This window comes from Xiphophorus hellerii, chromosome 17 (assembly GCF_003331165.1).
Source record: "Xiphophorus hellerii strain 12219 chromosome 17, Xiphophorus_hellerii-4.1, whole genome shotgun sequence".
NCBI lineage: Eukaryota > Metazoa > Chordata > Actinopteri > Cyprinodontiformes > Poeciliidae > Xiphophorus > Xiphophorus hellerii.
The window spans coordinates 796,225-810,601 of record NC_045688.1 but is presented as its reverse complement, the minus strand read 5'-3'; the positions used below and the strand labels follow the sequence as shown (position 1 = coordinate 810,601).

Genomic DNA, 14,377 nt, shown 5'->3' with positions numbered 1-14,377 from the left:
ATAACGGTGAGCCGGTGGCACAAAGGCTTTATTGAGGCCGTTGATCTTTTAAGTAGTGATCCTTTTGTTTGCAATAATTATCCTAAAGCCTCATAATAACCCTTCAGCAGTTTAATTATGTTTATATAGTGGGGCAAGGTTTTTATCCTTAGCAAGCTCTGATGAAGAGGCTTTATCTAAACGTTTCACATCCATAAAATCCCGTCTGTTGTTTTCAAGAGAAACACAAACACACCTTCAACACAAACTGAGTTTATTCCAGCCCCCAGTTCAGCAGTCAGGCTGAACTGGGGGATGAAAAACGCTTCAGAGAGAAAAGAAAAGCAGCTGAGATGGAAACAGAAGATGATTTTAGCCCTTTGATGTCACAGATCCTTAACGGGATGAGGCGGGGAACATACCTGCTGGGTTTGGCTTGTTTTAATGTTACAGGGAGAAAAGGTGTGACATTCAAAGACAGCAACAGATTAAATTTATGATAAAAGTGTGAGGCTGACTCTAATAAGCTCAGAAGGTTTTTGGTTCACTGACTGAGAAGATCCTGCAGCACAATTCAAAGATAAATTCAATTTAAAAATACTTTATTTATCTTATTATTTTCCTGGACGATAAATTGTCCCTGTAATTACTGCCTTAAACAATAATGTTGTGATTTTGAGACAATTTGCAAGTAAAAGACCAATAAACTTTAATTTAAGAACACTTAACATTGGAACTGGGAAATAATTTAAATATCCAAAATGAAAAACAACCAAACACAAAAAGTAAAACAAAAATAAAAACCAGTTACAGCCGAAGCTGACAGGTTTAGTCACCACTTATATCATCCAAATGTCTTCAGTCTCTGTGGAAGGTGAGGCTCCAGTAGCAGTCAGTGTTACAACAAATCTAAAAAGGCCTCTGACTGAAGACCATTGCTGTATGACAGCTTTATGACATGCTAATCCACCTTGTTTGCATTTCTGCACCTCTTTAAATCTCTACAGATGTTGGAGAAGGGGATACGATCCTAACAAAAGAGATGGTTTGAACTTCCTCCTTCTCTCTGCCTCTTTTTCAGCTCCACTGGGATGATTTGGGGTCAAAGTTCAGGTGTTGTTTGAGCTTTTGAGATGCTCATCAGCTGCTCAAGGTTTACAAAACTAAACACCTTGTTGCTACGTTTCGCATCATATAAACTGTAAATATAAAGATATTTATATGACTGTAAATATATAAACTTTATATATTTACATAAACTGTATGTAAATATATATTTACTGTATATATAAATATATTTATATATACAGTTTCCTCTTCACTAAGAGGAAACCAAGTGAAGGTATTTCACTAATACCTTCTCAGGTTTCAGTGAAAAGGTATCCTAAAATCTGTCCCTTATATTTAATGTCCAAATAAATTGAAGCTGTAAAACAAGATGGCCGCCCTGGGCGTTTTGACATCTATAGAAACCCAACAAGTTCATTGGCGGGGAAAAAAATCTAGATTTTCCAAAAATGTAATATTTAAAAACCCAAAATTCAATTTCATCAATAAAGTAATGTGTCTCCTAACATTCTTGCCCAACATCAGTGTCTGACCTCATAAATGTGCCTCTGAAAACTCATCCAACATATTAAACCCTTAAAGAGCCAGGTGAGCGAATACTTGTGATACCGTTGTGTATTTTCATATTTAGTTCCTTATTTTTTATGTGAAATTGTTTCTAAGCCTCTTGATGTTCCTGGGTGATTTAGGAGAGCAGGGAGATAAATCCTGGTGATAAATCCCCCGGCGCCGAGGGGAGTTCAGTTTGCAGAAAGACGGTGAACGCTTCGTCCAACTGACCCACCTGACACAATTATCTGATACCTGCAGAGAAAACCAGCGGTTAGAAATTAACAAAAGGACGTTCAGGGTTAAAACTAATTAGAGTTAGCTTTAATAATCCAGATTACCTGGAGGTTTTTCTGGATTTGATTGATATTCTAGCTAAAATGGAACTCACTGTCTCCAGTTTAATCTCTTGTTTAATCTCTTCTAATCTAATCTGGCCCTGCTCCTCCTGCTCTCCTCCAGTAAAGGATGTTCTGGTTTTAATGGGAAGCTTTGTTATTTCCTCTGGTTTGTTTTTGCTCTCAGCTCAAAGTGCAGCTCAAACTCTTTAAGCATAAAAACATTAAAGCTAAATTTAGGTGTTATTGATTAAAGAGCAGTTTGGTAAAGGAAGAGTTTTAGTCACTAATAACTTATTTAAAAACTTTTTAAAAATGTTCACATTGTGTTTTACCTTCATTCTGGAGAAAATGTGTATTTTTCCAGTTCTGTTTTCTTAAATATTAGTTTAAATTTTTATTGAATGCTCCTGTATTCAGACTATTATTCACGATAGTTCACCACCAACTGTCATATCAACTTATTTTATCAAGGATGGTTTTGATTTTAATTTTTATTTAATGGTCCTATATTCAGGATAAGATTATTTACAGTAGTTGACCACTAGGGGCAACGTTCCACTAACTCATGTCAGACCGATTTTTTTGGTTTTCGTTGCATTCTTAAATCAATCCACTAGGCGTCACTAAAACTCTAATTATTTAACAACCAGCTGGTGTTTTTTCGGTTTTGTCTTCCAGACACGATGGAGCGGTGGTGGGCGTGGCGGCTCACCGTGGTCGCCATGGTGACGGCTCACCTCGGCCCGTGCCGCGGCAGGGACCCGGAGTTTTCGTCCGCCACGCGGATCAACAACGTGGTGGTGGACCCCGCCACGGGCCGGCTGTACGTCGGCGCGGTCAACCACCTCTACCAGCTGGACGCCGACCTGGAGAAGGAGTCCAGCTACGTAACGGGGCCCAAACTCGACAGCCGGCAGTGCACGCCACCGATCATCGACAAATCCTGCGCGGACGCCCAGGACATGCCCAACCACAACAAGCTGCTGCTGCTCCACCCGGCCAAGAACCAGCTGGTGGTGTGCGGCAGCCTGTTCAGGGGCCTCTGCTCGCTCAGGAGCCTGAACGACGTGAAGAACGAAGTCTACTTCAACGACAACAAGGGCGAGAAGTCGTACGTGGCGAGCGCCGACGAGAACGTCTCCGTCGTGGGAGTGATGTCATACTACAAGAAAGACAAAGAAAACCTCACGGTTTTCCTGGTGAGCAGGAAGCAGAAGCTCCGCCCACTCCTCCGTGTTTACCAGAATAAAATCTAAATATTACAACAATAATGTCAAAATAAAAATAAGGTAAAAATAACAAGAATAATGGTGAAATATTACATCACTAATGTAATACTTTCAATATTACATTAGTGATGTAATATTTTGTGAATTAAGTTAAAATATTACAACAATAAAGTCATCGTGTTCTGACTTTCTCAGACTTTATTTAAGCTCCTTATTTGTTGTATCCCCTTTCTAGCGTTATTGGCTTTATATTGTTTTATTTTGTATAATATGTGATTGACTTCCGGTTTTTGATTTAGTGCTTTTCTTTTGATAAGAGAGCTTCCGCTGTTTATATTATAGAACGGCAGCTTAACCACAAAAGGAACGAAAGACGGGTTGCAACAGCGTAGTAAAAATGCATCTTAGCGGCTCCCTGATGGAGACACCAGCTCTTAAAGTCAAACTCGGTTTGCTCCCAATAAACCTGGCTGCTCATCAGTAAAGCCACAATCCTTCATTTTTTCCTATCATTCCATCCTATTATTTTAATTTCTTATTTCTCTTATATCTCTGCTTGATGTTTTTCTCCGTCAGGTTGCTAAAGGCCAGAGCGTCTTTGACACCAGCATGAAGCTCATCTCCACTCGCGTCCTGGAGGAAGTGGGCGACTGGGACGTGTTCGAGAACATCATCGAGACCGCGGCGGTCCAGTCCAATCCCTTCAGCCCGAAGTACGCGCACGACTTCCGCTTCAGCTTCAAAAGCGACGGCTACGTCTACTTCCTGTTTTCCCGGAAGCTCAACTCGCATTACCACAAGAATTTCACGTTCATCTCCCGGATGTGTGAGGAGGATCACAACTATTACTCGTACACGGAGCTGCAGCTCAACTGCAGCGCCAACAATGAGTTCAGCAAAGTTCTGGTGAGGAGAACCAGCCGGTCCAGATGTTTATTATTGTTACTCATTTTTATAGTAATCCAAACTTCAATCTGCTCTCTCTGGTGTTCCAGGCAGCTTTTGTTGGACCAGCAGGCGAAGCCTTGGCTCAGAGTCTGAGCCGGTCCAGTCAGTACGGACCCATCTCAGCTCATGACAAAGTTCTGTTCGCCACCTTCAGCGATGAGGGTGACAACTCAGCCATGTGTATGACACACTTTCATGTTTTTGTAACTTTTTTTATCCGTTTGGTCTCAGAAAAATGTCCTGTAGACTAATTTGCAGTGAGGTTCATAACAGACGCCACCTTCTCTTTCTGTTGAAGAAAAAAATCTTCCTGTTTCTCATTTATTTTATTTTCATAAGAGAGGGTCTTCAACGCTTCTGTTCCGTTTGTATTTTTTTCCTCTGACTGTTTTCAGTCTTTTCAATGAGTAGAAGAAGAGCACTTGTTGCTCGTTGTGTCCATGGGGCTCAGCACCGCCCCCTGTCAGTAAGACACGGTACTTTCTGCCTTTTCTCTGCACATTTATGGCCAATCAGAAAGATATATTCATCAAATATGTCAAACAGACTATTGAATATCAACATATGTAGGAAATGTGTAATTAAATAAGCATGTTAGCTATATAGTATATATACAGCACCCCCAGAGGTGAGGCACGGCACTGCACTGCCTCACCTGAGTCTTCAACAGGAAATGCGTACATTCAGCGATTTTGACCATAAAAATGTTGAAGTGACAAATTAAAAAACTATTTATAGACATTTTTCTCATCATTATTAGCATTTATTTTACTTCTCGTGTGATTATTTTTACGTTACTTTGGTGGTTTCCTCCACAGATTTGATCAGATGAAGCACCGTGAATCCAAAAATTAAATTCTGCGCTTTCTTTCTGCGTACACAAAAGATTTTAATGTTGAATATTTCTCACAGAATACTATAAATTAAACAGTGTTGCAGTTTTCGTCTGTAGTAATTCAGTAGTTTTTATAAAGCTGGTTTGTGCTCTTTTGGACCCCCAGGCCAGCAGGGGGCCCTAAGCAGTGGCAAAGTTTGCTTATACCGCTGTCTTTTTACATAGAGCTTTGTGAAAAAGTATGCAGCCTTCACAGATTTCTTATGTTTTAGGTTTTTTGTTGTTTTATTTTCTTAATGTTTCATATTTAGCTTGAGTGGAGATAGATTTTGTTTCTGCTCCTGTTTTCAGGTATGTACCCTTTAAAGTTCATCAAAGAACAAATTTATAAAGTCATAGACGCCTGTTACAACCATGAGGGCCTCATCAACAACCAGCTCGCGGTTTATTCGCCTTATTCTAATTCTAATTCCAAGCCTGAGGAGCTGTGCAGCGGAAAGGTACTAAAATTCTCTCCTGAAACGAAGATAAAACACAAATCTGATGTTTTAAATGAAAACTCTCCTCTTTCACCAGAAAGGCTTGGAGATATGTGGAGCAGAGCATCTGCCCTCACCGCTGGCCAGTACGGCTGAATTCGCCTTAATGGCTGAGCCGTCATGGAAGCATGAGGGTCACATGACTGCTGTGGCTGTTGCCGTGGAGATGGGCCATGCTGTGGCGTTCCTGGGCGCCCCCGATGGAGAGGTGACAGATTCTTAAATCATGACTTTATTCACTTACTGTTTGTGGGCTAAAAATTACACTAAACATTCATTTTGGTTGACAAAAGCTAGCAAGATAACATTAGCGCCAATCTTTGCTAATGTTCACTAGAACAATTTATCTTCCAGATAGATTTCAGATAATCCATCTGGTGCTACATGTTTTAGCAGCTAGCTTTAGCAGCTAACTGCTAAATGTTGGTTTAAATGATCTGGTAGACATAAATTTTACATGAAGAATTATTAAATAAATAAATTACATTGTTTTATCCCTGGAAAAATTTTCTCAGTTGACAAAAAGCTAGCAAGCTAACATTAGCGCCAATCTTTGCTAATGTTTTTATTCACAGCTACATAAAGTACATGCAAATATTTCCTTCTGCCATCTTGGATTGTCTGCATATCAACTTGTTGGAAATGTTTTAATCCGTTTCTTTACGGTTTTTGGTTTCGCATGATAAATTAAAACAAACTCAATCATTTTTAGTTGCATGATTTATTGTTTTTCTCTTTTTCTACCACAAACCTGGACGACAAAAGTAGTTTCTTTTTTTTTTTTTATCTTTAAAATGTCTTTCAGTTCCAGTGTTAAACACTCACTAGAATTTAAAGTTTATTGTTCTTGTTTTATTACCACTAAATTACTTAAAGTGGTCTCAAAACAACAATATTAAAGTTCATCACAGTAACTTCTGGTTAAAATGTGTTTTGCTGTCGCCGTCCTGCTGCCACTGTGGTTCCGGCTCTGCGCTGGCGGTAACGTTTCCACTTCCTGTTTCTGCTCTGCAGGTGCTGAAGCTGCATCTGTCGGCTCAACCCGAGGTTTACGGCCAGCCGCTGAGCGGCGCCTCCAGGCACAAGGTCAACAAGAACCTGCTGTTCGACTCCAGCCTGCAGCACCTGTACATCACCACGGAGACAAAGGTCGGAGCCCATTGATTGTTCCGTTTACCGGATCCATTGCTCCACGCTTCCACCCGTCCAAAGCGACCCGGAAGGTCGAGGCGGCGGCGCTAGCTAGCTCCTGTTTCCCCTTTCATCCATCAAGCTGCTGACTTAATGAGCCCTTCATTTATTCCCTCTGTCCTATTTGATCATTTATTCACTCTGTCGACTAACACCAACACATCCGTCTGCATTACCGCACACAAGCCGCTGCTTGATTTATTCACTCCGTTTCTCTTCCTCTCCGTCATCCGTCTTTCTTTGCTTTGTCCTTTCATCTTTTCCGCAGCCGAGGTGAAATAGATGTTATTGATTTTAGAAATGAATTAATTACAAAGCACTTCAAGAGAGCAATTTGCTTTGATCAAGTCGAGCGACGACGCTGAAGCTCGTTCCATCTGCTCATTTAAATTTATTAGACGGCGCTCAGCCGCTTGGAAGATGTTCAACATAAAGAAACGTCAGGAGGAAGAATTAATGTTGTTTTAAAGTAACAACAAATGTGGGATTTGGGCAGAATTTCAAATTTTATATTTTTTTACTGAATTTATACATGAATATTTTAATTTTTGGTGTATTTTGCTGAAAAAGATTTTCTTCAGACAGAAAAGTAAACGAGTACAAAACCATTTATAGTCCTTAAACTTTTACAAACTTCAGTTTATTTCACTGAGATTAATCAACACAAAGCAGCAAAATTAAGAAAACAGGGAAGCAAGTCGCTTAAAAACTGCAACAAAGTTTTGTACAAGATCATCAAACATAAACAACCGATCAATAACAACACAGATCAATTGATAAAAGCAGCTTCCAGATTCTTTTAAATTAAATTTTTAAAAATTAAATAGAGATTTTTATTTATTTTAAGTAAAATTTTAAAATCACAAACATTTTATTTTATTTTTATTTATTTTTAAATTCTAATTCATTTTTTAAATGTGATTTATTTGAAGTAAAATGGATTAAATATTTTTTTTATTAAAAATTGTTTTTAAATAATTTTTGCATGAGTTTTTTATGGCCAGCTTTGGGTCGTTAATGAAGTATTTTCTGAAACAAAAAACAAAGTTTAAATGTAACTTTGTGATTGTTTAGTAGTTTATTAATAAAACATTCCAATAAGATTTATTTATTTAAAGAAATTCAGGAAAAAAAAATTTGTTTACTTATTAAAAAATACATATGTATATAAATAAATTAAATAATAAAAACAATTTAATTAGAAAAATAAATTAATTACAATAATAATGAAACTAAATGAAATGAACTTCCTGTGAACTTCCAGATCACCAAGGTTCCGGTCCAGACCTGCCATCTGATGGCCGACTGCCACTCCTGTGTTCAGATGAAGGATCCGTTCTGTGGCTGGTGTGTCCTGGAGGGACGGTGAGCCACTCCTAAACCGCGCCGCCTGAAATGGATCCAACAAGCTGCTAGAAATCAAGCCGCCATGTTGTTTCTCCAGGTGCAGCAGGAAGCAGGACTGCAGCAGGTCAGCAGAGACGAACGCCTGGCTCTGGTCTCCCGACGGGAAGTGCGTTGAGATCGCAGCCTTCGACCCGCCGAACATCAGCTGCAAGAAGACGAAGCAGGTGGGTGAAAATCGCAGCGAAGGATCAGAACAAAGTTTCTCTGAGGAGACGCCATCTTTAATCTCACCTCACTTCTTAACCTTTTATCAGTCAATCTGTTTTAAATTGCTGTTGATGTTGCAGCAGCTGTCATTACTCCTTATTTCTGTGAATTATCCATCAGCAGAGTTGGGTAGTAACTAGTTACCTTTACTCAGTTACAGTTACTACAGTTACTTTCTTATGAAGTACTTCTACTCCTACTTGAGTAAAATGTCTGGATTCCCTACCCACTGAATGACACAGAGACACACTGGCAGATTTTCCTTGTGGGTTTACGTTAGCTATGTGAAAATGTGGTTAGCCAGCTAGCTGCTAAAGCTAACCTTTAAAACTGTTTTAAGTTTTAAAGCTTTATTTAAAAAAAATTATATCTTTATCTGGTGAACTTTTATAGACGTACTAACCTTATAAATCACCTTATTTTATCCCTGGAAAAAACAATTGTTGACAAAATGCTAGCAGCTAACATTAGCAGCACACTTTGCTAGTATTAGCTCGAGTAATTCACCTTCCACATTGATTTTAGCACAAAATTAATCACATTTGATTTTATTTTCAAAATATTGTTTTCTCAATGTTCTAATAAATAAATACAAATAAATTATTACATTTAATTGTTAAATTATGCTTATGGGTTCCAGCTATTAGCTATTTCTAAATGTAATTAGAGAGCTAGCTGTTAAAGCTAACATTAAAAACTCTTATAATGTTGGGATTTCATACAGTAAACTTTTATTTTACATGTCAGAAGTATTAAATTTAAATACATTTTTGTAGTTTGGTTAGGCTTTTAATGACTTTTCTCCTCATAAATTAATAAAATTATATCTTATTCTGTTTTTTCTCCATCTGAAAAATCTAAAATTTATATTAGAGAATAGATTGATAGTAGCATGTAACGGCTAAGTCGATAAATTTCAGTCTGAGCGCTGTAGCCCATATGTTTTCATTAGCTGAACTCCTGCAGAGGATGTATGATTCTGTCTGAACCTGAATTAGTGGGACATTGATCCAAGTGTCCGGGACGACGCAGTGTCCTTCAGCCTGACTTTACAATGTAAAGTATGAGTTCCTCTTTATTTAAGGAGAGATAGAGTTGTGTTTTAAAGACATTAAATTAATCAGATGACATGAATGTTTGCTTTATGCAGATTGCTGCATTAGTTGATGGCGCTCTCACAGTCATCCTCATCAGATGTGTGATAATCAGATCAGGCTGTAAAAAACAAAACGCAAACAGAAGTTGATGTTTGAATTATTTTAAAATGCAACAGTAAAGACATTTCTCTCAGTTTTCTAATCATTTTTGGAAAATTGGGAAAGTTTTTGCACAGTTTTAAACATTTAGTGTACAGAAACATAACTCAAAATGAGTGATATTGCACATTTAAAGATTTCAGAATCGTGGATTTATTTCAGAATATTATTACAGGAACCCAGAGATGAATTATGAGTGCTTTGCAGCAGAGCACTTACTGCATTCATCTGTTGAACAGGATCCTCATGAGATAAATCAGTTGTTTATAAGCAACTCTTATTTTTAATAAACATAACGTGATATTCTTTTGCTTAAAAATGTTGGGTACAGCTTGAATTATTTTTAGGTCTTTAGAAATATCTGAAATAATTACATAGATAATTTATTTATTTAGCCCCATGCTGTTTAAAATAATTGAAAATTATAAGTGGAGTTGAGCTTTATGACAATATATTAATATTAATAATTGATGTGAACAATAATTTGTCATTCTGAAGAATGAATACTTCTCTTACAGAAATAAAATCTTAATCAAACTGAAAGAAAAATGAGAATATTTCAGTCTTTTTCTCAGACTGGAGGATTTATTTAAAATGATTCACCACTAATTAAGACCAGTTCTAATCTCCTCACTGCTTAATAAATAATGGACTCAAAACATTTACAGCATCTGGCCTCTTCTGGTGCAGAATGATGACATTAATGACATAAAAGTCAAATAAAATCAATTTTAAGAAGTTTTTTGACAGCAGATGCTTTAAAAACTACTGGATGTGTCCTTATAAAAACAGATTTCTTTTTCTTATGAAAAGATCAGAATTGGGTCAAATTTTCCTCCTATGTTCTCTATAAGACACCAAACACAAACCGATTTCCCTCACCAACATTAAATCTCACAAAACCTCTCGAGTCCAAGCGTGAGTTCAGAGTTAGGCCGAAAACGTTTCACGATCTCAGCGTTTCATATCAGCCAATATCAATAATTATTGATTCGTTTTTCATTTGGAATATCTGAAATGCTGCCAAACGTGAGGCGTTACCTTTCCTCATTTATCCAGTTTTCACTTCAAACTGCTTTTCTATTTTTAAGAAGATATGAAGCACGGAGGAGAAACTTTAAGCTCAGCAGGTCGTTGCTAGGCAACCAAAGAGTGTGCGAGTTAGTTGATTCCACCAAACTAGCTTTAGCTTAGCTAGCCGCTAGAGGTTGAGCTTTAACTGAATATTATTTTGTGAGTGTCAGCTTGGAGTTTGTTTTGATTAAATCTGGAGCGCTGAACCTTCAGAAAGACAAAAATGTAGAAATCCAGTTAATGTAGTAAATTTGACCTTGACCTTGTTTTCCTTAACGACTAACTCATGACGAGTTCTGGCTTCAGGTTTTAATCTGATAAGACAAGTGGAAGAAAAGTGATTTTGTTCTGGAGCTTCTAAAGTTCAGAAGCTTCAGAGGACGAAGAAGTTTGAAATTAAAACTTCAGCAGCTAAATTAAAACAGTTGAGGTCAGCAAAGAGTAATGAGGAGCTCATGTTTGAACAGCGCAGTTGAATCGTAATTATTACTGCATCACACACTCTCTCACACACTTTCATGTCCCTCAGTCAGTCAGGGAAACACATTTTATCAGGTTTAATCCAGTCTCCCTGGCCGGTTGTAGTAAAAACGTTGCTCCAGACGTTGAGACGTGTCTCTGTCCTGTTTGTCTCTGCAGGTGGACATCAGGATCCCGTCTCTGCCCCGGCTGAGGGACAGCGACCAGCTGCACTGCGTCTTCAATTCGTTAAAATCCGACGCCGTGGCGCGTAAAGACAGTCCGACGGTGGTGGTCTGTTCGCTTCCCGACCCTGGAAAAGTCCCGCCCACTCCGGAGCAGCAGGGTACGATTCGCCACAGATTCTTATTTAAACTCTCAGCCGTTTTTATTCCGTAGGCACGTTGCATGTTGTTGTTCACATTGGGAAATTTCGGGCATGTGTATAAATTAACAAAGTGAAACCTGGAGAAGTAGCTATTATTAATTCACTGCAGCGCGCCACAGCGAAGGGAAAATAAAGCAGAAAAACTCAAAACCACTGATATTTTTCTTTTTCTCGCTCTCTATGATGGCCACACTACACGCAGACCCGTTGCCATGGCAACTGACTCACAACAGCTTCACTATGTGTATCAAGATTCAACACTAAAAACACTCAAACATTTCCCTCACAAAGAACAGAACATTCAGTCCATTTATGTTTATAGGCTTGATGTTTATTTTCTGATCATTAGTAACTGAGCGCTGTGGTAGATTAGCTACCGGTGATATTAGCTAAGATTGATTAGCTAATCTAAACACCTGCTCTACTGATGATCTGTCAGAGTTGGTGTGTGAACCAACTTTTTTATTTCTCAACGACCCAAAACACACAGAACTCCACAACACGTCTACATGTTCATGTTGTCATAGTCTGAACTTCTTCCTGACCTTGTTATCCAATTGTCTTTGTGTTGACAATTAGTAGCAAAGCTTTCGTCCCTTTTTCTTTTACACATCAGCCATACATTTAAGATTTACTGTTATATTGATAACTTAACAGCTAAAACCAAAGCTGGTCATTGTTAGCAAGCAGCTTTTTGCCCTCCAGCAGGAATGGGCTCGGGGTTTTGTGCTTGTGGCGTCACTGGAACAGGTTCATAGTAGAAATGCATAAAAAATGTATTTCCTTTTTTTTAACCTAAAGTACAATAGCAGCATTTATTTAGTGCATGTCTCAGCCCCTGACTACAATTCCAGAATTATGCAAATGTCTTTGTTATTGTTATCAAAACAAATATTTTCTACATCTGTTAAAACTGTCACCATGTTGGGGCAGCTTGAGACAGAAAAGATGATCTCCTCCACTTCCTCCATGAGCTGCTTTTGCTTCTGAAGAAATGCACCAAAACCAACCAATCAGAGCCAGGAGGAGGGGCTTAGTGCTGTCAATTAACCTCATGTCCTCGCTGCTAAATGCGCTAATGACGAATAAACAACTTACTGTAACAGGAAAACTGTTTATCTGCAGTCATCGGTGGCTATGCTAACTAGCTTTAGCGTTCATGACAGGCTGTGCTAGCGGTTTCTGTCTGCTACCATTCTCCACTCTTGTTCACAAATGGCCCCCGCGCCGCAGTTTGGACCCCCATGAACCTCTGATTCTCCCTCTGTGTTCAGACTTCGTGTCCGTCCCAGTGAAGGTTCTGCTGAACCAAACAGTTGAAGTAACGTCCGGAGAATATCACTTCTACAACTGTGCAGCTACCGTTTGGAAGAACCCCAACACACCGTAAGCTGCATCTCACACACACACCCACACACGCACACACACACATTAACACCCAGCATGATGCAGCCACATGTCCCACCTGTTTCCAGGTGCATTTCCTGTGTGACCAGTCAGTGGGGCTGCCAGTGGAACACCAGGGATCACACCTGCAGTGATAAAGACGAAACTCTGGATGCTCACATAGTCAAACCTTCACAGGTAATTTGTTTACCAGAAATTCAGCCACCAAAGGTTAAAATCCTGGTAGAAAATATCTAAACTTGCATTTATTTCTCTTCTGAAGCCGGAAAATTGTCCTCAGTTTGAGTCTCCGGAGCCGTTGCTGATCCCTGTCGGCTACAAAAAGCCCATCGTCTTCCAGGGAAGGAACCTGGACATCTACGAGGTGCAGCTCAGTCACACCTGATCAATTCACAATTACCAATCAATTAATGGCATAATAAGTTCATCATTTTCATTTGGACGACAGTCATTAAGGAGATTCTTCCCTTTAATATTGTTGAAAAGCCGCCATTTTGAGAAACGCTGCAAACATTTGACACCCTAGTTTGCACTACCTGCCTCTTTGGCCTGTTTTCAAAAAAAAAAGTTAAATAAAGATTATTATTTTTTGAAACACAAGACTTTATAATCTATTTTAATTATTGTTGTTTTGCATGTTGTGTTTGTTTTTTGGGATATTTAAAATGTTTCCCAGTTCCAGTGTTAAATGTTCTTTAGAAGCTATATATATATATCTACTGTATATATATAGATATATATATATCTATCTATATTATTTAAAAATGGTCTTAAAATGACAATATTATTGTTTATCAAATCATTTCTAGGACAATTTATTGTCTAGCAAAATTCATCACGACATGCCTACATGTGCAGATTTACAAACAATGCATCTAAAAACCATGTTTATGCTCATTTATTGTGTTTTAAAACACAGTTTACCTAAAAAATAGAAAACTTGTTGGTGGAATACAGTTAAAAGGCTTTTTGATAATTTTCTAATTTATTACGATGCAAATTAAATGTTTTTACTAATAAGGCGAAGAGTAACCCAAAAAAATCAAATAATTTAAGTATTGGAATTGCATCTTTCTGCAGGGGACGAGCTTCACCATCGGCACGGAGCTGATGAAGGACACAGAAGAAAGCGTGATGAAGGTTGAAAACTCAAAGTTCAGATTCAACGGTTACCAGGTGAGTTTGAGACGCAGATTTTTCCCTGAGTCTGGAAGTTTGTGGTTCAGATTGTTAAAATAAGTCAGAATAAAGCATCTTAAAGGAGAGCAATCAATGTTGTGGGCAAACAGCGACAGATTAAACCCGTTTAACCCACTTTAAGAAACACTCTGATTATTTAATTGAAACATCAGCAGCAGCAGTCGGCTCTTCACCGCCTCCTAAAATCAGCCGCTTTGATTACTGTTGATTTAGAAGTTGCTCAACATGATTGCAACATTTATTTTGTTAGCTTAAAACTCAGTGTCATTATGCACGTCATGATTAGTTGTTTATATATAT

At 38.3% G+C, this 14,377-nt stretch overlaps 1 protein-coding gene across 2 annotated transcripts in view; it reads left to right on the top strand.

The window, feature by feature from the left end:
- The window catches only part of LOC116736903 (plexin-B2-like), a 124,814-nt gene that overhangs the window by 86,750 nt on the left and 23,687 nt on the right, over positions 1–14,377 (top strand). For both annotated transcript variants that reach the window (XM_032589775.1, XM_032589776.1), the window contains 13 exons: positions 2,616–3,136; positions 3,743–4,072; positions 4,162–4,294; positions 5,301–5,449; positions 5,526–5,696; positions 6,503–6,637; positions 7,944–8,044; positions 8,124–8,250; positions 11,263–11,428; positions 12,745–12,856; positions 12,946–13,054; positions 13,140–13,241; positions 13,958–14,053. In XM_032589775.1, the coding sequence (XP_032445666.1) occupies positions 2,621–3,136; positions 3,743–4,072; positions 4,162–4,294; positions 5,301–5,449; positions 5,526–5,696; positions 6,503–6,637; positions 7,944–8,044; positions 8,124–8,250; positions 11,263–11,428; positions 12,745–12,856; positions 12,946–13,054; positions 13,140–13,241; positions 13,958–14,053 (2,247 nt within the window). In that variant the 5' untranslated portion in view covers positions 2,616–2,620. The remainder of the gene's footprint in view (positions 1–2,615; positions 3,137–3,742; positions 4,073–4,161; positions 4,295–5,300; positions 5,450–5,525; positions 5,697–6,502; positions 6,638–7,943; positions 8,045–8,123; positions 8,251–11,262; positions 11,429–12,744; positions 12,857–12,945; positions 13,055–13,139; positions 13,242–13,957; positions 14,054–14,377) is intronic.